The sequence below is a fragment of the Schistocerca cancellata genome, chromosome 1 (genome assembly GCF_023864275.1).
Source record: "Schistocerca cancellata isolate TAMUIC-IGC-003103 chromosome 1, iqSchCanc2.1, whole genome shotgun sequence".
In the NCBI taxonomy this organism is placed as follows: Eukaryota; Metazoa; Arthropoda; class Insecta; order Orthoptera; family Acrididae; genus Schistocerca; species Schistocerca cancellata.
Genome location: NC_064626.1, coordinates 1032009516 through 1032035193, shown reverse-complemented (window position 1 = coordinate 1032035193; position 25678 = coordinate 1032009516). Strand labels below are relative to the sequence as shown.

General features: G+C 40.2%; 1 protein-coding gene across 1 annotated transcript in view; it reads left to right on the top strand.

Moving 5' to 3' along the window:
- The window catches only part of LOC126089526 (tectonin beta-propeller repeat-containing protein), a 235915-nt gene that overhangs the window by 200402 nt on the left and 9835 nt on the right, over positions 1 to 25678 (top strand). The window contains exons 17-23 of the mRNA XM_049906916.1: positions 6639 to 6789; positions 9234 to 9433; positions 12247 to 12456; positions 12554 to 12655; positions 12756 to 12891; positions 14071 to 14259; positions 19091 to 19263. Coding sequence (XP_049762873.1) covers positions 6639 to 6789; positions 9234 to 9433; positions 12247 to 12456; positions 12554 to 12655; positions 12756 to 12891; positions 14071 to 14259; positions 19091 to 19263 — 1161 coding nt within the window. The remainder of the gene's footprint in view (positions 1 to 6638; positions 6790 to 9233; positions 9434 to 12246; positions 12457 to 12553; positions 12656 to 12755; positions 12892 to 14070; positions 14260 to 19090; positions 19264 to 25678) is intronic.

Here is a 25678-nt window from a genome sequence, read left to right as displayed (position 1 = left end):
GAGATGAACCTCAACAGCTGAACAGAAAGTAATTCGTCTAGGGAAAGTTTACCCCAAAATCAAATACCCTGGTCCTCCAGGTTGGGGGCTGGCAGTGGGTTACATCATGGAAAACTTGTTAATGGTAAACAGGCTACAAGGAAGCCTCAGAATTTGGTAATACAAAATAGATGAAAAGTGTGTAAAGTAAGTAATACAATGCATGAAATAGATGAAAAATCGCAACTGCCATTAGATTTCTGGGGTTGTTAGGAGTTGGATACATAGTGACAGATGACAGGATGTGTGCTGACCTGTACCTACATGCACCCATCACAACTAGGGCAGTGAAGCTCAGCCTCCAAATGAAAAGCTATATGTTAGGGAAGTCCCACATCATTGCAGTTTTAAATGATTACCTTCACAAGAAATTACATTAGGTTTTGTGATAAGATTCTTGGGCTGTTATCCAGAACTATGATTGCAACTGTCATCAGAACTCTAGTGCGATTTCATATATTTTCTGTGGTGAAAATATGACCCTCATTATTGCAGTTATCTCATGAACTATTATGTGCACAGAAAAATGTCATCAAGGTTTTCTTTATAACTCTCGGGAAGCTATTCATAATTGTGATTAAATGTTATTTTTGCAAATTGGCAAATAATTTTTTTACAACTTTAAAATTTTCCAATGTCTAGTGTTTTCTTCATGAAATTCTGCAGAATTATTCAGATTTAGTACAGAGAATTCTATAACTATTGCATATCTACCAGGAACTCTGAAAAAAATGTATATTTCTTAAAAATTGGTTGCCAGCTTCACAGCTATTCAGAATTTTGATCATAATATTTTTTCGGAAAATTCTACAGAACTGTTAATTTTTTTACAGAGAACTCAAGAACTGTAGCGTTTATACCAACAACAGTGAAAAAAAGTATATTTCTCGAAAATCAGTGCCAGCTGCACCACATTCTGTGAAGCTTACACTACAGGCATATGTGGCTGAAAGATGTTATTGGCTGGAGTTTTATGTGGCACAAGTCTCCCTGGCATTGTGCATCACCCAACCATTTGCTTTCTTATGTGCACACTGCTGTAATAAAACCGTTAGGGACATTTCAACCTTTCTAAAGGTGATGTTTTACATCTTCATGTCAGTGATGTGATTGTGAAGTGGAAACATGAAGGAAAAACCACAGCTAAACCTAGGTATATTGACAGGCAGAAAATGTCGAGAATTGTGGAGGGTAGTTGTAAAACAATCACATGAAATCAACGGAAAGAATCAATAATGAATTCCAGAGTGTTACCAGCAGTGGAGCTAGTGCAATGACTGTGTGTAGGGAATTAAAAATAATGTGGTACAATGGTTGAACAGCTCCTCGTAAGCTGCTTATTGCTATAGTCAGTGCTACACCACACTTGAGGTTATGTAAGGAGAAATGCCACAGGAGAGTTGATGACTGGAAACAGTGACTAGGAGTGATGAATGCACTATACCTTGTGGCAATCTGATGTTAGGGCTTGGGTTTGTCAAATACCTGGAGAATGTTACATGCCATCATGTGTAATGCCAACAGTGAAGTGCGGAGAAGGTTCTCTTACAATATGGAGGTAGTTTTTCATGGTTGGAGTGCGGTCCCCTCATTGCACTTAAGAAAATGCTAAATGTGGAATATTAACACATTTTACAACATTGTGTTCTGGACACAGTAAACGAACAGTTCAGAGATGATCACTATTTCTATTAGCATGACAATGCACTCTGTCACAAAGCAGCATGTGTGAGACAAAGATTTGTAGACAACAACATTCCTGAAATGGACTGGCCTGCCCAGAGTCCCAACCTTAAAGCAGTTGAACAGCTTTGGGATGAGTGAGAATGTTGACTTCACTCCAGACCCCAATGTCCAATAACACTGCCTCCTCTGGTTTCAGCTCATGAGAAAGAAAGTGCTATCATTCCTCAACGGACATTCAGACACCATTGAAATTGTCCCCAGTTCATAGGTTTATAGCATATAGTACACAGATCCCTTGCACACTGCAAATTCACTGGCATGGTGTAATGCCCCTGTCCCTCCCCTCTCCAACAGACCCCACCTTCTCTACCTCAGAGTCTTGTAGCATTCTACATCTACATCTACATTTATACTCCGCAAGCCACCCAACGGTGTATGGCGGAGGGCACTTTACGTGCCACTGTCGTTACCTCCCTTTTCTGTTCCAGTCGCTTATGGTTCGCGGGAAGAACGACTGTCTGAAAGCCTCCGTGCGCGCTCGAATCTCTCTAATTTTACATTCGTGATCTCCTCGGGAGGTATAAGTAGGGGGAAGCAATATATTCGATACCTCATCCAGAAACGCACCCTCTCGAAACCTGGCGAGCAAGTTACACCGCGATGCAGAGTGCCTCTCTTGCAGAGTCTGCCACTTGAGTTTGCTAAACATCTCCATAACGCTATCACGGTTACCAAATAACCCTGTGACGAAACGCGCCGCTCTTCTTTGGATCTTCTCTATCTCCTCCGTCAACCCGATCTGGTACGGATCCCACACTGATGAGCAATACTCAAGAATAGGTCGAATGAGTGTTTTGTAAGCCACCTCCTTTGTTGATGGACTACATTTTCTAAGGACTCTCCCAATGAATCTCAACCTCGTACCCGCCTTACCAACAATTAATTTTATATGATCATTACACTTCAAATCGTTCCGCACACATACTCCCAGACATTTTGCAGAAGTAACTGTTACCAGTGTTTGTTCCACTATCATATAATCATACAGTAAAGGATCCTTCTTTCTACATATTCGTAATACATTACATTTGTCTATGTTAAGGGTCAGTTGCCACTCCCTGCATCAAGTGCCTATCCTCTGCAGATTTTCGTGCATTTCGCTAAAATTTTCTAATGCTGCAACTTCTCTGTATACTACAGCATCATCCGCGAAAAGCTGCATGGAACTTCCGACACTATCTACTAGGTCATTTATATATATTGTGAAAAGCAATGGTCCCATAACACTCGCCTGTGGCACGCCAGAGGTTACTTTAATGTCTGTAGACGTCTCTCCATTGATAATAACATGCTGTGTTCTGTTTGCTAAAAACTCTTCAATCCAGCCACACAGCTGGTGTGATGTTCCTTAGGCTCTTACTTTGTTTATCAGGCGACAGTGCGGAACTGTATCGAACGCCTTCCGGAAGTCAAGGAAAATAGCATCTACCTGGGAGCCTGGATCTAATATTTTCTGGGTCTCATGAATAAATAAAGCGAGTTGGGTCTCACACGATCGCTGTTTCCGGAATCCATGTTGATTCCTACAGAGTAGATTCTGGGTTTCCAAAAACGACATGATACGTGAGCAAAAAACATGTTCTAAAATTCTACAACAGATCGACGTCAGAGATATAGGTCTATAGTTTTGCGCATCTGCTCGACAACCCTTCTTGAAGACTGGGACTACCTGTGCTCTTTTCCAATCATTTGGAACCTTCCGTTCCTCTAGAGACTTGTGGTACACGGCTGTTAGAAGGGGGTCAAGTTCTTTCACGTACTCTGTGTAGAATCGAATTGGTATCCCGTCAGGTCCAGTGGACTTTCCTCTGTTGAGTGATTCCAGTTGCTTTTCTATTCCTTGGACACTTATTTCGATGTCAGCTATTTTTTCATTTGTGCGAGGATTTAGAGAAGGAACTGCAGTGCGGTCTTCCTCTGTGAAACAGCTTTGGAAAAAGGTGTTTAGTATTTCAGCTTTACGTGTGTCATCCTCTGTTTCAAGGCCATCATCATGCCGGAGTGTCTGGATATGCTGTTTTGAGCCACTTACTGATTTAACGTAAGACCAGAACACTTCACGCATAGCCCTCCTTACGCTAACTTTGACATCGTTTAGCTTCTGTTTGTCTGAGAGATTTTGACTGCGTTTACACTTGGAGTGAAGCTCTCTTTGCTTTCGCAGTAGTTTCCTAACTTTGTTGTTGAACCACAGTGGGTTTTTCCCGTCCCTCACAGTTTTACTCGGCACATACCTGTCTAAAACGTATTTTATGATTGCCTTGAACTTTTTCCATAAACACTCAACATTGTCAGTGCCAGAACAGAAATTTTCATTTTGATCTGTTAGGTAGTCTGAAACCTGCCTTCTATTACTCTTGCTAAACAGATAAACCTTCCTCCCTTTTTTTATATTCCTATTAACTTCCATATTCAGGGATGCTGCAACGGCCTTATGATCACTGATTCCCTGTTCTGCACTTACAGAGTCGAAAAGTTCGGGTCTGTTTGTTATCAGTAGGTCCAAGATGTTATCTCCACGAGTCGGTTCTCTGTTTAATTGCTCGAGGTAATTTTCGGATAGTGCACTCGGTATAATGTCACTCGATGCTCTGTCCCTACCACCCGTCCTAAACATCTGAGTGTCCCAGTCTATATCTGGTAAATTGAAATCTCCACCTAAGACTATAACATGCCAAGAAAATTTATGTGAAATGTATTCCAAATTTTCTCTCAGTTGTTCTGCCACTAATGCTGCTGAGTCGGGAGGTCGGTAAAAGGAGCCAACTATTAACGTAGCTCGGTTGTTGAGTGTAACCTCCACCCATAATAATTCACAGGAACTATCCACTTCTACTTCACTACAGGATAAAATACTACTAACAGCGACAAACACGCCACCACCGGTTGCATGCAATCTATCCTTTCTAAGCACCGTCTGTGCCTTTGTAAAAATTTCGGCAGAATTTCTCTCTGGCTTCTGCCAGCTTTCTGTACCTATAACGATTTCAGCTTTGGTGCTTTCTATCAGCGTTGAAGTTCCGGTACTTTACCAATACAGCTTTGACAGTTTACAATTACAATACCGATTGCTGCTTGGCCCCCGCATGTCCTGACTTTGCCCCACAGCCCTTTCTGTACTTGCCTGAGGCCATCTAACCTAAAAAACCGCCCAGTCCATGCCACACAACCCCTGCTACCCGCCGGCCGGGGTGGCCGAGCGGTTAAAGGCGCTACAGTCTGGAACCGCACGACCGCTACGGTCGCAGGTTCAAATCCTGCCTCGGGCATGGATGTGTGTGATTTCCTTAGGTTAGTTCGGTTTAAGTAGTTCTAAGTTCTAGGGGACTTATGACCACAGCAGTTGAGTCCCATAGTGCTCAGAGCCATTTGAACCATTTGAACCCTGCTACCCGTGTAGCCGCTTGCTGCATGTAGTGGACTCCTGACCTATCCAGCGGAACCCGAAACCCCACCACCCTATGGCGCGCTCGAGGAATCTGCAGCTCACACGGTCGCAGAACCGTCTCAGCCTCTGATTCAGACCCTCCACGCGGCTCTATACCAAAGGCCCGCAGTCAGTCCTGTCGACGATGCTGCAGGTGGTGAGCTCTGCTTTCATCCCGCTAGCAAGACTGGCAGTCTTCACCAAGACAGATAGCCGCCGGAAGCCAGTCTGCTCAACCCATATTCCCATTCTGTGCCCATTAGCAGTGGACATAAGCTACATCTTTAACTTCGCTGCCATCCAATTTTAGATACACTTTTAAATTCTCGTGAGCCTTAGTGCTGTGATTGTTACCTATTATATGACGATGCATCATCAGAGTTGTTCAGTATAAAGGCTGAAGCCTTACTGTCTGTTCTTGCATATAGCTAGATTGTTAAATCTACTATCCACACAACTGTATATATTAAACTGGAAAACAAAGTATGTGCCTAACTATAGAAATATTCACAGACATTGCATTTTAGCAAAAAGAAACAATAGGTATGACATTCCTCAGCAATCAACAAGTGAATTTCATTATGAGTTTCTTGGGAACCACTGCTGAGAAGTTGAACTGGGAATTGATGGAAGGATTTTTGTCTGGGAGTGATTCTGAGAAATCTACATTAGGTAATGTAGATACTTGTTTCAGAAGAGATAAAGTAATTCTTACTTCAATTAAGATTAATGTGCATCATGTTTCAACATTTTATTATGCTGAGTTCACTTATAAAATGAAGGGAAGGAACTATAAACCCATGCATTTCACAGTGATTGCAGAGTATGTATGTATGTATGTATGTACATGTAGATATACTGTGTGACACAGTTAGAGAGAGAGTGTGAGTGTGAGTCATACAGCTTTGTGTGGTAACATTGAAAAGGGGAAGTTATTTTGGCATTTTCTGTTCGCTACCTACATTTCAGCTTAAATTTATAGTAGTGAGAATGTACTTGTTTTTACTGGCTTGTCAAAGATTGTTTATTATTAATAACAACAACATGACTGTAATGTTCAGTTACTGCTTTTTTAAATTTTGTTTGTGATTCTTTTTATATTTATTTGTCTGGTGTCATTAATTCAAGTGTACTAATGACCTCAATGACGTGTACCAGGAATATATCAGTCCGTTTTACCATGCATATAATGGTGCTATCTTGTACTGGTGTTCAAGATGACCTGCTTTTCTTTTCCAACCTTCTATTCTTTAAAACTTTTTTTGTTGACTTCTGTTCATCATGTCATACTAAAATATTCACAGCCCTTTATACGTGTCTCTTGAGTGTGGCATAAAAGATAATGATCTGTTTTCAGCATTGTTATTACTGTGATTGTTATTACTAAGTAGTAAGAGTATATTGATAATGAAACATTTCTATTCAGGTGATTATAGATCCATTGGAGATGTACTGGAGGCAGATGGGTGGTCATCTGCGTCGTGTTGAAACATGTGCCGCTGGGGTAACGTGGGGTGTTGGCTACGACAATACAGCATGGGTCTACACTGGTGGCTGGGGAGGATCTTTCCTGAAAGGTTGTCATGAATTTTTCACCTTCTCCATTGTAGTAGTTTTTACTCTGTCATGGAAATTTTTCCCTACACAAGGTGGGGTCACCAAAGATGCAAACTTAAAATATTTTTAAAATTGTAATATATTCCTGAATAAATTATAATTATTTTCTGTTGTGAATTTATTACAGATGTATCATCATCAAATTAATTTCCTTTCAAATGAAACCATAGTCTTTTATACCATCACAATTATTGAGTTATTTTTTTTAAATGCCTATCTGTTGTTGGAAACCTCTTGTATTTGGTGACCATTGATCTGTCATCATATAGATATTTACACTTTTATGACTCACTCTGTGTACATGGTTGTTTACCTCCAATCATTCCATGTGGCTGGCTCCTACAGAATGAGAAATATGACTCCTTTTTACATTTTCCAACAAAACCTGAAACTTTGAAGACCAAATGGGCACAGTTGCAGTTGTGTCTGACAATCTAGTTGGATTGTAAAGTGGTGTTAAAGAAGAGGTGTTCTGTGGGGTGGGGGACGAATAGCAAGGTAGGAGTGGGGGAAGGTGCTGCCTGTGGGTACTCTTGCAGAGATGTGTGTGTGTGTGTGGGGGGGGGGGGGCAGGGGCAGGGGCAGGGTCAGGGGCAGAGGCAGAGGCAGGGTAGGACTGCTAGGTACAGCATTTGGAGGCTGTGATGAGGTGGGGAGGGGAGAGGGGTGGACAGGAGAGAACAGGAAAGGACTACCGTATTTACTCGAATCTAAGCCGCAACTGAAAAATGAGACTCGAAATCAAGGAAAAAAAATTCCCGAATCTAAGCCGCACCTGAAATTTGAGACTCGAAATTCAAGGGGAGAGAAAAGTTTTAGGCCGCACCTCCAAATCGAAACAAAGCTGGCCCATTGTAATATGAGGCACAATTTAGGTCGAATGAATGACGATACAACTACAGTAGTTTTGTTCGAGTCATAAGCTTAGCAGTTAAGCTTTACCAGGTAGCCATTGCTATGCGTCAGGCGCTCCGTCCGTATTTATAAGGGGTACCCTACCTTTTTCACGTGCTTTGTCTGGTTTGAATTGATTGCTTATTTTTCTTTGATGTGATAAGTGCCGTTCTCTTGTTATAGGTGTTTACGTCACTCTTAGCTGAAAATGCATTATTGTACTGTGTCATGCATTGTTTGTCGCATTCTGATAATGAGTGGTTACGGCCTGTTGGCGCTCGCGGCATGGCTTGCTTTTGTGCACGATACCGCTGTTTACAGTTTTTTTTTTTTTTAAAAGAGAGGAATCGTCTCATTAGTGAAACAATGGCAAGAGACTGCTGTTTGTTGTTACTTACACTGCTGCTTTCTTTGATAATGATCAACAAGAACCAAATAATAGACTGCGTATGATAGATGATGTTCTGAACGAGAGTTTAGCGAAAATTTTTCTCCGTTTGAAAATCTTTGCAGACGCCTCTTTAGTACATTACATGCTGCACAGAAATTAGAGTCATCTTAGGTTTAAAAATCTAGTCAATTGCCGTGCTTCATTTCTGACTGCCTCACTATTAGGCATAAGATTAATACGAATATAAACATGACATTATATGTATATTCTTACGCGTTTGCTGTGGTCTCACACTAGATTCGTAGTTTATTAGGCAGACAGGATTTAAATGAGATAGCAGCAAACACGAAAGAATACATGGCAAAATATTCGTATTATTCTTATGCTGAATAGAATACTGCATGTGATTCACAATTCATAAAAGTTCCTATTAGCAACCATCTCTTCTCACAGGTAGGAAAAAATTCAGAACAGAGTTGGCCATACTGACAAACATCCCAAATAGTCTTGCCAGTCAGATTTTCGTAGTACATTGAAATGCTGCTACATTCGAATATGAATAATACGGAATTTGTATTTACTTCGTTAGATAATGTATGAAAATGCAGTGGTCGAAACTCGGGGTGGAGAAAAGAGTTCGTCTTCCACCTTTTTTTTTTTTTTTTTAAATTTATTTGCTGACGCAGAGGTTTTGGCACCAGTATTTATCTTTGTGCCTGCAAAGCATGCCTGTGCAGCGCTACATGTATTCGACGGCAGAAGTTAGTTGTGGCGGCACCTACCAACATTTTTCAGAACTTCCGCTTACTTTGCACTCGATTCTAAGCCGCATGCGGTTTTTTTGGATTACAAAAACCAGAAAAAAGTGCGGCTTGGATTCGAGTAAATACGGTATGTAAGTATGATGGAGGGAAAGAAGGCATGTTTAGCACTGGAGTGGGAGCAGGGAAGGGGTAGGCATAATAAATAATAAGATTGTAATACAGTTACAATGTTTTAAAAATAAAACTGCTTTATACTGAAGCAATTGTGTTTAGATATGTAAAAACTGGAAATGTTTTTCTAGGATATCGCATGCTCTATTTGGAAAGCTATTTTGAAAGCTGAAATCTGTTACAGGTCTGGAAACAAGCAGTTCAGGTATCAATCCTATGGCAGATACTCACTGCTTCTATGTTTATGAAAACCAACGCTGGAACCCTCTCACTGGATACACTTCTCATGGGCTACCAACTGACCGATATATGTGGAGTGATAGCACAGGAAAACATAAGCGAACAAGAGAGAAGACAAAATTGCTGTCCATGCATTGGCAATGGGTGTGTTTCCAGTTATAAGATTTAGAGATTCTTAATCACATAGACATTTGTTTTTGCAATTTCATAACTATTTTTGAATTTGTATTCCACCATTATCAGCTGGCTTCAATTATTGGTAACATGCAGCCAAACAGGGTGATTTTGGGCACCAGGAGGATTTTGGATGGTATGATTTATTAGCTATTTTCCACTGCATATCAATGAATTGCCACTAATTTTCACTTCTGCACAGCAATTATTTTAAGCACAGATTGTATTTACCATGTTCCATGACTTTTTTTTTTGGTCAGATGTTTACCTAGATAAATATCTGATGAACAGTTTCATTGTTAGAAGTTTACGCAGTATCATCAAGTGAAAATTTTTGAATGTTGAGACCAGCAGAAAAGTACTGTAATTGCAGTTGTCACTGAGATCAGTAGCTTATGGCATTGAGTCAGTAGCTGTATAAGGATCAAGCTTTAGTGTAAATTTATAAAATAATGATAGATTTTATAAAATTGTGTACTTTGTGGAGTGATTTTGAATAATGCCAAGAAAGTATAAAAGCAAGAAAGGTGCTAAGTATAGTGTAATTATGACCTAGAACTTTTAGATAAAGCTGTTTGTGATATTCATTGTGGTAAATTATAGTATAGAAAAGCATGTGATTTGTGTAGTATACCTACATCGACTCTTCAAAAGAAAGTGCAGGAAACACATTCAAAACAAATGGGAGGACAACTAGTACTATATGAGGAAGAAAATGAAATGCTGAAGCAAGGTATCTTGAGATCTGCACATTAGGGATTTCCTTTCACTAAATGGGATACCTTGGGTAATTGATCTAACTAGCCAGAAAGAGAAGAAATTTTGTAACAATTTTCCAGGAGAAGTATTGGTGCATTTATTCCTCAGATGGCATTCAGAACAACTCTGTTTGCCATGACAAAGTGACAGCTAAAATGTATTTTCGCAATATAAAGCCAGTGCTGGAAAATCTCCCACCAAGCAACATGGTCAGCTCTGACAAAACTAACATTTCAGATATCCAGGCAAGCAGCAGATAATTAAAAAATGAGGTAGTAAGGTAGTAAGCATGCTTAAAAAGTGAAGGATTTGTCAAATCTAGTGTTTTGATAATAGTGGGAGTAAGTGTTGATGATAAACTGCTTCCACCATATGTCCTTTGTAAATCTGAGCATTTCTGGGACACATGGCAAGAAGGTGGCCCATAGGGAATGCGTTTCAGTAGGAATAAAAGTAGATGTGATCTAACAGTATTTGAAGACTCATTGCTTACAGTCGCTTTGACCTATTTGAAGAAGCAAAGTGGGCCAACAGTGATGATTGGTGTTGACTTACCCAGTTACATTTTATTGGAGAATGTAAGAACAATATTTCATTCATTCTCCTTCGCACCAGTGAGACCCACTTCCCCAAACACTGTATGCAAGCTTCTTCAGACCATTGAAAGCAGCATGGCAAGCAGTACTAACTGAATGGAAAAAGTTTGCTCGCGAGACCATTTCTGAAGATGTTTTTCCATCTCTTCTGAAGCAGATTTCAGCAAACTTTACTGAAAACATAAAGAGTGCATTTCACACCACAGGCCTAATCCCATTTCATTGAAATTGCCTGATAATGAGGAGGGCCAACATAGCAATGCAGAGTCATGGACTTCCGTTTTCAAAGAAATGCTCAAAGAAGTTTGTTATCCTCAAAATAAGTCTGGTTATTTCCACCACCACAAAGTAGACATTGCTTATGGGAGATCAGTTATGGCTGTGACTTCCAGGAAAATGGAAACAGTGTGCAAACAACTGAAGTGCTTCTACCAGTATAGTGAAAGTAAAAATGACCCATCATCCATTGAATTTTTACTACTGAATGAAGAGGCTTTTCTTGTTGTGGTCTACAAATACACATCCAGAAACAATGAGCATATGAGGCAATATGTTGGAGGGGCCACAAATGTTGGTGCAAGGGAAGTATGTGTGAAATTCTTGTGCTCACACAATAGTAGAAACATATCTTTGGTTCCAAATTTCCCTGATGAAGACACAACACAGGAAGAACAAGTTTCGTGAGCAAATTGTACACCAGTCGAGAAGAGAGGGTTGTTTATTTTTGGAGGCTTTGTACTCATAGGTTATTGTAACTTAATGGCCAATGTTCAAAGTGTTTTCAACTTGATTTTGAATGTCAAGTAAGAAAACTGATTTTTCTCTGTTAGTAGAATTTCCCTGTTTTGTTTCTTTTTTCAGTATTTTGCTTTAGGATTTAAAAAAAATTGCAATTTAATTTGTTAGAAAATAAGAATTGATCTTTAATATATAAAATTCTTTATCTCAATCCTTATCAGTTATATATAATGATGGACATCATCAAAATGTTTTAGAAGTCACTAAAATCAAATAAGAAGAATGCAGAATTTTTAAGAAACATCAATTTATGTCCAAATTATCTGCCTGTACTTTGTAACTGGATAGAGATTTAAAGATCGTGTGTCCGAAATCACCGAAGTCCATAGGGCTGTTTTGGACACTTTGTCTGTCTCGGTCAAATATAGGTACACATGGACTTTCTGTTTAGGATATTTTATTTGTTATACATATACTCCACCACTTCTGTAACAAACAATGCAGTCTAACGTAGCGTATGCAAGTTATGGTGATAATAACATCAAAGCATCCAGAATCGTCTCGTTTGATGCTATGTGAATATAAAGAAATCTTGGACAATTTTTTAAATAGTTCTATGGAAGTGTAGTACATTTTTTTCCTAATATACGTCTTGTCTATTAATTGTGTAAACTAATTTCTGTGAAATAGGTTTCAGAGTGGAGTATTGACTACCACACTCCCGGAGGAGTAGATAAGGAAGGGTGGCAGTATGCTGTTGACTTTCCTTCTACCTACCATGGTCAGAAACATTTCACGGACTATGTACGTCGGCGTAGGTGGGTGAGGAAATGTCGACTCTCAACAAGTGGTCCTTGGCAAGAGCTAGGAAATACAAAACTTGTTGATATCTCACTGCAGGTGTATATTTGCAATATACTCTTACTCTGCAAGTGTAAATATTAAAATGACTGTTATATAACATGATATAACAGCAGCTTTCATTCTTTGTTAACAGGACAGTGGAAAAATTGGTAGTGACCATTTGATTCATGTTTGGGCTGTTGCTGCAAATGGTGATGCCGTCTACAGGAGAGGTGTGTCTCAGACCTCTCCATCTGTAAGTAGAATTACTTCTCTGTCTGTATCATGCTTGTTTTAACATAAATGAAATATTTTCAGTATTTTAGGAAAGTGGTATATTTTTTTATTTTACCCAGGGCACTTCTTGGGAGCATGTACCAAGTGATTATCCTCTGGCTAGTATCAGTTGTGGTCCTAGAGGCCAAGTTTGGGCAGTTGGAAGGAATGGCTCTGCATACTGGCGTTTTGGGATCACTGACAGTAATCCTACAGGTCCGAAAATACAATATGAAGCTTGACTCTTAATATTAATTTTACTCATTACCATTTTTAGATGCTAATTTGTTCTTCAGTTTCAGCTAAGTTTCTCGTGGGTCAATGTCTAACACTTATCTGGTGCTTGTTACCATTGATACATGAGGTTACCACTACAGTTGTATGCTCCATATAGGCTGGAGACAGTACATCCTAGTAAGGTCTTGGACATAGTGGTTCTGACTGCATATTATGTGGTTTTGGTACAAAGAACTCATGTTATAGGGAAGCACTGTGGCACAATAAACACATTTGGATGGCCCTTTGCATAGCTGGATCATTGGCCGATTTGTGGTCAGTCATTGTCAGATTGTCTGGGAGTTCAGTGTCATCTGTGACATCATTTCAGAATTGTATAAAAGATTCCAAGAAAAGAAAAAGAAAATTCACCATTAGTATGGGCAGTGTTGAACAAGTTCTACAACTCAAACGCCAGGGTCAGTTTCTTGATAGAAGTGCCCAAAGGTGATCTGTCACCTCTTCTGGCTGGAAATCTCATGTCAGGCTCTGCCTCACACATCACCTGTCAGGCTATATATAGCTAGCCTTGAGAGGCTTCTCTGCTAACTTACATTCTTTCTTCTCTCACAAAGGCTCTCCATGTTAATATTATGCCTTAAATAGTTCATGCAACTGGGAAATCCCTCAAGTTATAGACTTGTGTGAATCCCAATAGTACTCCTCCTCCCCCCCCCTCCCCCCACCCCCCTTTGTCACATATGAGTTTCTTACGAAGCCTACTGTTATACTCTTACACTTATATCCAACTACATATTAAATGTAATAACTTGAGAAAGGCTGCAGTCATAATTATAAAGTGACCTTGAACTGTCTTGTTGCTGCAGTTGGCAAGTACTGTATCTGATACATGATAGTAGTGGTGGTGGTGGTGGTGGTGGTGGTGGTGGTGATGGTAGTGGTAGTATTAGTATTAGTATTAGTAGTAGCAGTAGTTGTTGTTGCTGTTGTAGTGTAGTGTAGTGTAGTAGTAATGGTAGTAGCACTGGCAGTAGCAACACATATCTAACTGATAGCCAGATGTCTGCACGTAGTTTGTATGTTTACATTTTCAGTCTCATTTAAGAGCTTGTTCTATATTGTTACACATTTGTTGCACAACAATCATTGTGTACACAGGTGCAGTGTGGGAAAGTGTGGAGCCTCCAGCTGGCAAAGTCTTGAAACAAATATCTGTTGGCTCTTATGCTGTATGGGCTCTTGATTCTCAAGGGCAGTTGTCTTTAAGACGTGAAGTCACTCCTGTGTTCCCTGAAGGAACACATTGGCAGACTCTGCCAACATCTGCAAATGATGCAGCTACTCAGGGTAAGAAGTTAACGTGAATCTTAAAGTGGTAATGGTTCTATCTGCCATAACATTCCTTCAGAGTTTAATTTCAATGTTGTAGATCAGAAATAATTGCTATAGTTATAATTATGTATCCAGGCAATTCTCAGTGCATATTTACATATAACTTGTAGTTGCGGAAAGGAGATTCACCATTCAATGAGGTTAAAAGTTGCTGCAGAGGGCTACAAAATACTTATAAGAGATCATAATAATGTTCAAAATAGATGAGAATACTGAAAGATTAATGATAAATTATGGAAGCATTCACAAATAGGGGACAGAGTTTGAAACACTATTGTATTGATAAGAATCCACATAATATTCAGCATCATGAGTAGACTAGAGCCAGAAATTGAGGGCAGGGAGAGCTATGAAACAAAATTTTGCCTAAAAGATGGGATACATGGAATGAGAGATTACGTATTTTTAGCAATAGACTAGAATCTTTAGTCAGCTTAGACAGAAATTTAGTCTACATGTGGAATGGTTTAGTTTCCCCCCTGAAGAGTGTAACAGGGCCGTTGATGTGCATTTTATACTTCGATGATTTATCAAATAGTTTTAATAGCAATTCCAGGCTTTCACACATGATGCAGTTATATACAAAGAAATTCTGTCTGCTAGATTTTGACAAAATGCTGGACCGGTGTGCAAAGTGTGACAATTAACTCTTAATGTAAATTAACTCTTAATGTAGAAAAATTCTAAGTTATGCTCTACACAAAATGTAAAAGTATGATATTCTACTGCAGGATTAATTAGTCACAACTCGAGTCAGTTATATTATAAAAATATTTGGGAGTAACAATGTTAGAAATATGAAGAGGTACGACCACATAGACAATGTTGTAGTCAAAGAAATAGTAGTCTACAATTCATTGGCAGAATTTTGATAAACTGCAGTTTGAATATAAAACAGACTTACATGGCCCAACTTAAATACTGGTCAGATGTGTGAGATCCAGATCAGACTAATAGAAGACATTGACCATGTACAACAAACAGCTGTATGAACTGTGACAGGCCTGTTGAGAATGGTAATAGAGTGGAACAGAATGCTGAAAAATCTTAAACTGATAGACATGTAGTGGAAGACAATGTGCAAATACTGAGGGCATATTTAGAAAAATTAGAGAAATATATTTTAGTGCAGAAATTGCAGTTGTATTATACAAAAATTGAGTGCCTTACATATCTATCCTTTGGAAATTATGCAGATAAAACTAGGCATGTAACAGCTTGCACACAGGTGTACAGACATTCTCGTGTACTCAATCCATGAATGGACCAGGAAGAGGCTGTAATATATGGTACAATAAAAAGTAACCTCTGCAATTCACTTCAGAATAGAGGTGCAGATGTAGATGAGAAGCATGGAAAAAATCACACTAGTGATATATTATGACATTTTTTTTTTTTGACCGTTGGCTCAGAAATGTGTTACAACTACACCTACGTGTTATTAATGAACAGAATATTTCTTAATTCTATAGAGGCATTGAAAATGAATAAAGACAGGTCACTTAGAAAAGGAAGCTATCCTAATAACTCATGAAAGAAGGTGCAAGTATCTCTCCTTGCAGTCGGAGATTACGTTCAAGCGAAAAGTCAGATTTTTTTCAACTTATTCCCCTTTTAGATCAATGTATTTGTCCAATATTTTTCCAGTGCATTTATGGAATGTCTGCATAACATCCATTCATATTATTCATTTGTGTGGCCATTGTTTCCATAACTACTTTAGAGTCATCAGTGGATTTCAAATACCATTACCCACCTATAAGGGACATACATTGCATTAAAAAATCCAGTTATAAATGTGTTTGTATATGAAAGTATGGATGTAGATAGCCAAATTCAGTGAATAAGATGAATGTTATTACAGAATGTAGCTTACATCCCTCTTTTTACCATGACCAAAGCACTTTCGTCGACAAGATTACTGTCCCAAAGGATGAGAATTGTCTCATTTTACAATATCTCTTCTGCTAAAATAAAAGAATGTAAAATATAGGATGGAATAACAGTATTATGAAAAGGATAGATTGCTACTCACCAATAGATGAGACACTGAGCCACAGTCAGGCAAAATGAAACCACTGCTATACATTTTAGATTCTTCCAAAGTAGAAAACACACACACACACACACACACACACTTATTCACACCAACACCAACTCACATACACATGACCACTGTGTCTGGCCACTGTGGGCAGACTGAGTTGTAATCGTGCCTGAAGGGAGCAGCAATCCGATGCTGAAATGGTAACGAGGAAGGGGATAAGTAGGTGTAAGGCAAGAACTAGCGAAGGTTATGAAAGCCAAGTGGGATATGAAAATGTAGGATATATTGCAGGGAGAATTCCTGCCTGCACAGTTCATAAAAACTGGTTTTGGTAGGAAGGGTACAGATGGCAAAGGCTGTGAAACAATCGTTGAAGTGAAGCACACTGTGTTGGGCAGCATGTTCATCATCTGGATGGTCCTGCTGTCCCTTGGCCACAGCTAGTTGAGGCCTTTCATGCGGGCAGGCATCAGAGCTTTTTACTCATTGTGCCCACCATAGAAAGCAGCACAGTGTTTGCAGCCTAGTCTGTAGATCATATGACTGCTTTCAACCCCCTCCAAAAAAGAAAAGCACTGCCGGCTGTACCAATCAGCACACTACCTGCCCCTGCAAGCTCCCACTAGCAGCGCTACATGTTCTCCCCCCTTCCCCCCCCCAATCCTTCTCCCCACCCCCTCTACTTCCCACACCATGTCTCATCCTTACCCCCACCACCGGATTGCTTCTCCTGTCAGGTGCACTTACATCTTAGTCAGGCCACAGTGGCCAGAGACAGAGAGAGAGAGAGAGAGAGAGAGAGAGAGAGAGAGAGTGTGTGTGTGTGTGTGTGTGTGTGTGTGTGTGTGTGTGTGTGTGTCTGGGGGGGGGGGGGGCAAACGCTAAAATGCATATTAGTCTTTTCGTTGCGCCTGTGTATGAGTTAGCATCTCCTTTATGTGGTGAGTAGCAATATCTCATTTACATAACATTGTTGGGTATTTTATTGCCATTTTTCATCCTGTTACTCCAAAAAATTGCGTAATATTCACCTATTATTATTTTACACTATGTGACGTTATCGGTAAGGAGAACCCCTTTGTGTCGCAGAAAAGACTGGCCATAATCTTCCAAGAAAATGAAATCAGCTTTCCATTTCTGATGCATGGCCATTGACTTCCATCCACTGATTTGATTAAAATTTCATTTTAAACATCCATTTGATCATCCACCTTGCACAGCGACACTTACTTACCATTTGTTCATACTGTTATGAGAACAAATCCACATCTTCTCAAAATAAACCTCTAGCCAGTTGAATTCTGAAGCAGCAAGCGTTTCTCTGTAATCAGCTGCAGTTTGCCTTCTTCACAACTACATTCTGTCAGTAGTACAAGTTCATCTTTTTAAATATTTGTCATGCACTGTTCATTAACTTCTCCATTGACACCATAATTCTTTTCTTTTTCTTAATATCAGAAATGGAATGAGTTTAAGTCAAACAGTTACATTGTTTGCACTACCAGGTAATGATGTGCAGTAGTTTGAACAGAGATGTGTCCCTTATCCTGCTATAGCCTTTATACACTGAAGCATCAGAGAAACTGGTATAGGCAAGCATATTCAAATACTGAGACATGTAAACAGGCAGAATACGGCACTGTGGTCGGCAACGCCTATATAAGACAACAAGTGTCTGGCGCAGTTGATAGATCAGTTACTGCTGAAAGAATGGCAGGTTATCAAGATTTAAGTGAGTTTGAACGTGGTGTTATAGTCGGTGCATGAGTGATGAGACACAGCATCTCCAAGATAACGAGGATGAAAGATCTGCAAGAACGGGACCAAGGACAACAGAAGAGAATTGTTCAACATGACAGAAGTGCAGCCCTTCCACAAATTGCTGCAGATTTCAATGCTGGGCCATCAACAAGTGTCAGTGTACAAACCATTGATATGGGCTTTCGGAACCGAAGGCCCACTCATGTACCCTTGATGATTGCAAATGTGTTGCCTGGTCAGACGAGTCTCAATTCAAATTGTATCGAGCGGATGGACATGTAGGGGTATGGAGACAACCTCATGACTCCATGGACCCTGCATGTCAGTAGGGGACTGTTCAAGCAGGTGGATGCTCTGTAATGGTGTGGGGTGTGTGCAGTTGGATTGATGTGGAACCCCTGATACATCTAGATATGAATCTGACAGGTGACAAGTACGTAAGCATCCTTTCTGATACCTGCATGCATTCATATCCATTGTGCATTCCTATGGACTTGGCAATTCCAGCAGGACAATATGACACCCACACATTCAGAATTGGTACAGAACAGCTCCAGGAACACTCTTCTGAATTTAAACACTTCTGCTGGCCACGAAACTCCCCAGAACATTATTGAGCATATTGGGGATGCCTCGCAACGTGCTTTCCAGAAGAGATTTCCACCCCCTCATACTCTTACAGGTTTATGGACAGTCCTGCAGGATTGATGCTGTCAATTCCCTCCAGCACTATTTCAGACATTAGTCGAGTTCACACCACATCATGTTGCGGCATTTCTGCATGCTCGCGGGGCCCTACCTGATATTAGGCAGGTGTACCAATTTCTTTGGCTCTCAGAGCAGTTTGCTGCGTTAATAAATACAGAGAGTTGTGTTAATTTGCTTTTTAGTTTACAAAGTTTTATTAATTTGATGTTTATAATACCTAACACTCAGCATCTATTCCTTTACTTATTTAACTCTCTCTGAACTTTATAGACAGAATAGCCTCTGGAAGTACAAGTAGTGCATCAACATCGGGTTTCCGCCATGTGTCAGCTGGAAGGGCAGATGGTGAAGTGTGGGCCATAACAGCTTCAGGAGTTGTATCACGCAGATATGGTGTTACTCCAGAAAACCCTGCAGGAACTGGATGGGTGCATGGCATTGTGGTGAGACCTGCTAATTCTTTCTATACACAATTTATTTAGTTATTAAGCTATAAACATTCAGTTTGACAAATACAGTACATGTTGAAACTTCCTGGCAGATTAAAACTGTGTGCCAGACCGAGACTCGAATTCGGGACCTTTGCCTTTCGCAGGCAAGTGCTCTAGTTTGGTAGAGCACTTGCCTGCGAAAGGCAAAGGTCTCGAGTTTGAGTCTCGATCCGGTACACAGTTTTAATCTGCCAGGAAGTTTCATATCAGCACACACTCTGCTGCAGAGTGAAAATCTCATTCTACAGTACATGTTGTTTCTTATTTTACCTTCAAGTAAATGTCTGTTTTTATGAATAACAATGTTAATTTTCTTAGCTGCTTATGCCAGTTCAGAACTATATTTTCTGAATAGTGAATTATAGGATTGATATTGTATGCATTACTAGTTGTAATAAATAAAGAAGCACCCAGTTTCTTTCTATTTTTATCAGTTTAGGCACAGAGAAGTACGTCATGACTGTTTTAAGGCTTAAACAAACAAAACCACTGGTTCAGAGGAGCTGTAATAGTATGGCTGTTGTGATGGGTGTTATGCATTATGTAAAATGAACTCCACACGATGGACTGACATACAGTGCTGAAAGGGTGTGATACACAACAAAAGTAAAACTGACACATAATCAAAAGCTAAGAACACTAGGTTCTTTCATGCAACAAAAGAGTATAATGCTTGGCAAAAATGGTTTATTCCAAAGTTAGATAGGAGGTTCTTCCAAGACATTGGATCAACGAGAAGATGTGAGGTGGAAATTTATTGTTGATTTCCTTCTGTATCTGTCCAGAACAACTCCCCTTGACCTGGGCGTCTTAACTCATACTCTTGGCTAATCTTTAGTATAGCTATTCCTTCATCCAAAGCCCCTACTGTTGTTGTTATTATCATTATTATTGATATTATTGTCTCTTTATTTGGTGTTTGTAGATGTAGTAAAGCATATCTTTAGCCAGTACATGGGAGGCTATGAAATCAGTGAGAACAAATAAAAGCTATACATGCATTTCAAACATTATAGAAAAATTCTATATCGAAAGTCATAGTTGGGATATATTTATCACCTTGTTTCAAGTTTAAGAAGGTATTGTGCCAAGGATATTGTAATTCACCTGCTTAATATAATGTACACACAAAAGAAAGTGTAAGCATTAGACGCAAAAATATAATAATACAAGGTGCATTCAAGTTCTAAGGCCTCCGATTTTTTTTCTAATTAACTACTCACCTGAAATCGATGAAACTGGCGTTAATTCTCGACGTAATCGCCCTGCATATGTACACATTTTTCACAACGCTGACACCATAATTCCATGGCAGCGGCGAAGGCGTCTTTAGGAGTCTGTTTTGACCACTGGAAAATCGCTGAGGCAATAGCAGCATGGCTGGTGAATGTGCAGCCACGGAGAGTGTCTTTCATTGTTGGAAAAAGCCAAAAGTCACTAGGAGCCAGGTCAGGTGAGTAGGGAGCATGAGGAATCACTTCAAAGTTGTTATCACGAAGAAACTGTTGCGTAACGTTAGCTCGATGTGCGGGTGCATTGTCTTGGTGAAACAGCACATGCGCAGCCCTTCCCGGACGTTTTTGTTGCAGTGCAGGAAGGAATTTGTTCTTCAAAACATTTTTGTAGGATGCACCTGTTACTGTAGTGCCCTTTGGAACGCAATGGGTAAGGATTATGCCCTCGCTGTCCCAGAACATGGACAGCATCATTTTTTCAGCACTGGTGGTTTCCCGAAATTTTTTTGGTGGCGGTGAATGTGTGTGCTTCCATTGAGCTAACTGGCTCTTTGTTTCTGGATTGAAAAATGGCATCCACGTCTCATCCATTGTCACAACCGACGAAAAGAAAGTCCCATTCATGCTGTCGTTGCGCGTCAACATTGCTTGGCAACATGCCACACGGGCAGCCATGTGGTCGTCCGTCAGCATTCGTGGCACCCACCTGGATGACACTTTTCGCATTTTCAGGTCGTCATGCAGGGTTGTGTGCACAGAACCCACAGAAATGCCAACTCTGGAGGCGATCTGTTCAACAGTCATTCGGTGATCCCCCAAAACAATTCTCTCCACTTTCTTGATCATGTCGTGAGACCGGCTTGTGCGAGCTCGAGGTTGTTTCGGTTTGTTGTCACACGATGTTCTGCCTTCATTAAACTGTCGCACCCACGAACGCACTTTCAACACATCCATAACTCCATCACCACATGTCTCCTTCAACTGTCGATGAATTTCAATTGGTTTCACACCACGCAAATTCAGAAAATGAATGATTGCACGCTGTTCAAGTAAGGAAAACGTCGGAATTTTAAGTATTTAAAACAGTTCTCATTCTCGCTGCTGGTGGTAAATCCATCTGCCATATGGTGCTGCCATCTCTGGGACGTATTGACAATGAACGTGGCCTCATTTTAAAACAATGCGCATGTTTCTATCTCTTTCCAGTCCGGAGAAAAAAAATTGCAGGCCTTAGAACCTGAATGCACCCCGTATAGGGATCTCAATAAGTGATTATACAGTGTATTTATTACAATTTGCAGATGGCCAATGAATTTTGACCCTAGAGTATGAGGTATAAAATATATGACCAGAAAATTGATACAAGAATGTCAGTGTGAGGTTTAGATCTAAACACCATTAAAATGAAGTACTTTGTAAGCAGTGGAATAAATAAAAATTTAATATTGGAAGTATCGGAGAGTATCAGGCGCTGATGAATCTAAACACATAGTGGTGAAAAATACAAACATGAAAACAAGACAAAGAAATTGGGTCAAGAACAACTGTGGAAAAGACGACTATTTGTTTATTAAATGAAGATCCATGAGATAAAAACATGAGAACTGATATTGAAACAAGCATATTTAAAACAATAGCTGGAATTTTTTGTTTGAAAGGTCTTCTCACCAAATAGTAGAGACACTGAGTCATCAGCGAGCACGTAAACAAAACCGAAGATGTCACTAGCTTTTGGATGAACCCTTTTTCAAGCTAGAGTACACATACATGTGCGCGCACGCACGTGTGTGCCCACATTGTGCTGGCTGGAAACACCGAATAGCTACTATAGTTATGTAGCTTGAGTGGGGTGTTGGGGATGAGGAGAAAAATAAGGTTGGGAGGGGGAGAGAAGGGAAGGTTGGAGGAGAGTGGCTGATAGCTAGGAGGGAGGTAGCTGGTGCGCCACGTGTAGAAAGTAGTGCAGTGCATGTGTGACAGTTGTTATTTGATACTAGTAGTTTCACATGTTGCTCTACATTTAATACTGCAGGTTTTACCAATTGGTGGGGGAGGAGGGGGGGGGGGGGTTGGACTAAGGAACTGTGGGTGGATACTTTAAATCACGTTTTAAAGTAGGACTAGTATTTTAGGGTTATGAACCTTGGGATATGGCTGCTAATCTGTGGATTGGTTTTGCTTGGGTTTTTGTGGGAAATGAAAGAGAATCCAGAAGATATTAAAGCTGAATGCTTTTACTTCTGGATGAGAATAAAGAAATTTATAGCTGTAGCAGAACAGTACTAGGAGATTTTCAGGCTCAAATGGTATTATATTTCAAGTGAAATGCTTCTGGGTTGTTTTGAAGTAAGAAATTTTCTATTATTAAAAGGCAGCAGTGGGATTGTGTGGTTTCCAAATCAGTCTAATGAAGTTGTTCTGAGAGGCATCTTCTGGAAGTTTCAGAAAGCTAGCTGCAGTAGCCTGCGCAAAGGTAAACTTAAGAAGGATACATCTTGATTTCGACATTGACCCACTGATTTCTTTGCAGTTCTTGGCCTAAGAGATGAATTACACTGGATTCCACAAATCAGCTGTAACTGTGGATTAAGCAAAGAAACTGACATGAAAGTTGACTATACTGCAACAATGTTAATTTTCCACAAAACTACCACTTGCAAACCTAAATCTTTTGCAGTTAGCAAAAAATAGTATGTTTAACAGAATAAAATCTTCTTAGTCTTCAATCTGCGTCAATTTGAATAAAATGCTCGAACTTTCAGTGGCTATCTCCGTCATTGCTAGTATGGATTTCTGCTTATATAAGTATGATTGCAGCCTCTGGCACCAGTGAGAGACAGCTTAAGTGACACATGCACTAAAGGTGAGTTGGACAGCTCGTAGCAGCTCCAGCTGACCATGGGACCGAGTGACATGAAGTGGTGCGGGAGGCTCGTCCGCATTTGAAACAGGTACTCCTGCTTCCCTATAAGCTTCAAGCATCTGTCTTTGCTTCCTTTCGATATCCAAAGCTGGCCCCAACACCAAATTAAGTGTGACCCCCGCTTTGTGTTAAAATTGTTCTTGTTCGTTATAATCTCAGTATCCTCCTTTACAACGGAATCCCAATATGTTAATGCATGAGCCAAGACTTTTGTGTTTTCAGACTGTATTTTGTGTCTGTTTTCCAGGCAATGCTGAGCTATGGCTGACTTGTTAAGCTCCCTTTGTTCACTATGTCGCTTGTGCTCGATACAACGCTCTGCAACTGTGCAAATTGTCTGACCTATATAGATGCTTCTGATTTGTAAGGGGCACCATACACATCAGGCACATGAGGTGTTATGTTGTCATTAATAGGGTGCAACATATCTTGTGTCTTGGAAGCGGGCCAGAACACTGGTCTTAGTCCATGTTACTGCAGGACACATCCTAACTTGCTGCTTGTTGCCCCACAGCGTGGCAGGAATGCAGCCAGCGTGGTCTCTTCTGCTAATTTACAAGATGTCCTTCTTTGGTGGCACCTGAAAGCATTTGCAGCGTCTCTTTTGCTACAACCATTCTCTCTGAACACGTCTCCAGAGCTGCAATTCATACAATAGGTGGTAATCAGAAATAACTTTCCCTCTGTGCATTAATGTGTTCAGGACCACTTTTTTGTGTACAGGGCTGTAAAAACTATTGGCATTCAAGTACTGATCAGTGTACGTCAGTTTCCTGTACAATGAATGACCAAGCTGGCCTCCTGCCTTCCACTCAACTAAAACATCCAAGAATGGCACCTTGCCATCCTTCTACATCTCAGTAGTAGAAATAATGTTGAGATGGACATTGTTCATGCAGTCAGTGAACTGCTGAAGTGCATTTTCATCATGAGGCAATAACAGGATGGTGACATTGAGGTAACTTAGGAAGCAAGATGAACGCAACACTACAGAGTTCAGAGTTTGCTCTTCAAAGTGCTCCATGAAGAAATTCATGACTGCCAGAGACAGTGGTGATCCCATCATTGTGCCGCCCACCATTTCATAATATTCATTGCAATACAAGAAGTATGTTTCATTAGAACAAGACAGAACAGCTTGACGATTCCAGGTAGTACAAAAGAACCAGCATGTCTTGTACTGGCACCCTGTAAAATGTGATACAATGTCCAGACAAACCATTACATCATTGTGGCATATTTTCATTTTCTTGAGTGTTTCAACAAATGTCTGTGAGTTTGCAACATGGTTTTCTCAATGACCCAGTTTTGGCACTCATTATCCTGCCAGATGTTCGACCAGTCTGTAGGTGGGCGAACTGTGTGCACTAACAGTGGGCCTAAGAGGGACATTTTCTATATCTATAAAGCCTGAGAGGTCTGACAGTGTGGGTCATTAAATTCTGCAGTGCTTCATCTAGTAAACCAGTGTCCTCTAATAACTTCCCTGTCTTTTTGACAGTGGCCTGTGTCAGATCGCTACTTAGTTTCTGGTACACATCATATTCTAAATAATGTAGCACCTCCAGGTGGAAGTCATCAGTCGTGACAATCACAGTGGCATTTCCTTTGTTGGCTGCAAGACAACCAAGTCCTCATTCTCTCGTAATAAGTGCAAACCAAACTGTTGCTCCAGGTTAATATTAGATATCAGTGGCTTAGCTTTTACTAGTATTTGGCTGATGGTTAGTCTGACATCCTCGGCTGCATCATGTGAGAGATGCCGAATGCACTGCTCTATTCCAGTAAAAATATCCAAAATTGGCAGATGTTGTGGGGCTGGAGAAAAATTAAGTTGTGTACTCAGCACTGTCACAGAGCCATCATCCAGTTCTTGGTCAGAGAGATTAACAACTGATCTATGAGCCTTATCATTCTTCATGTAAGTTACTCCGTGAGTTAAGCGGTCAAACTTGTTACGCTGCTTAGACATTGTCTTGCGCAAATTTGTGTGCTATTGTGCTTCCGTGACTGTGTCCACCCACTCTCAATAGAATGACGACAAGGTTGATGACAAAAATAGATGACAATCAAATAAGTTTCTGGCATTAAGGTTGAGCTTATACCCTGTATATCACATTCACTTTCTCATAATGGTGTGAATTGCCCTCTTAAAAAATTTTGCCCACTGCACCAGTTTGAATGTGTTGCTTAACTACAGCAAAGTGAT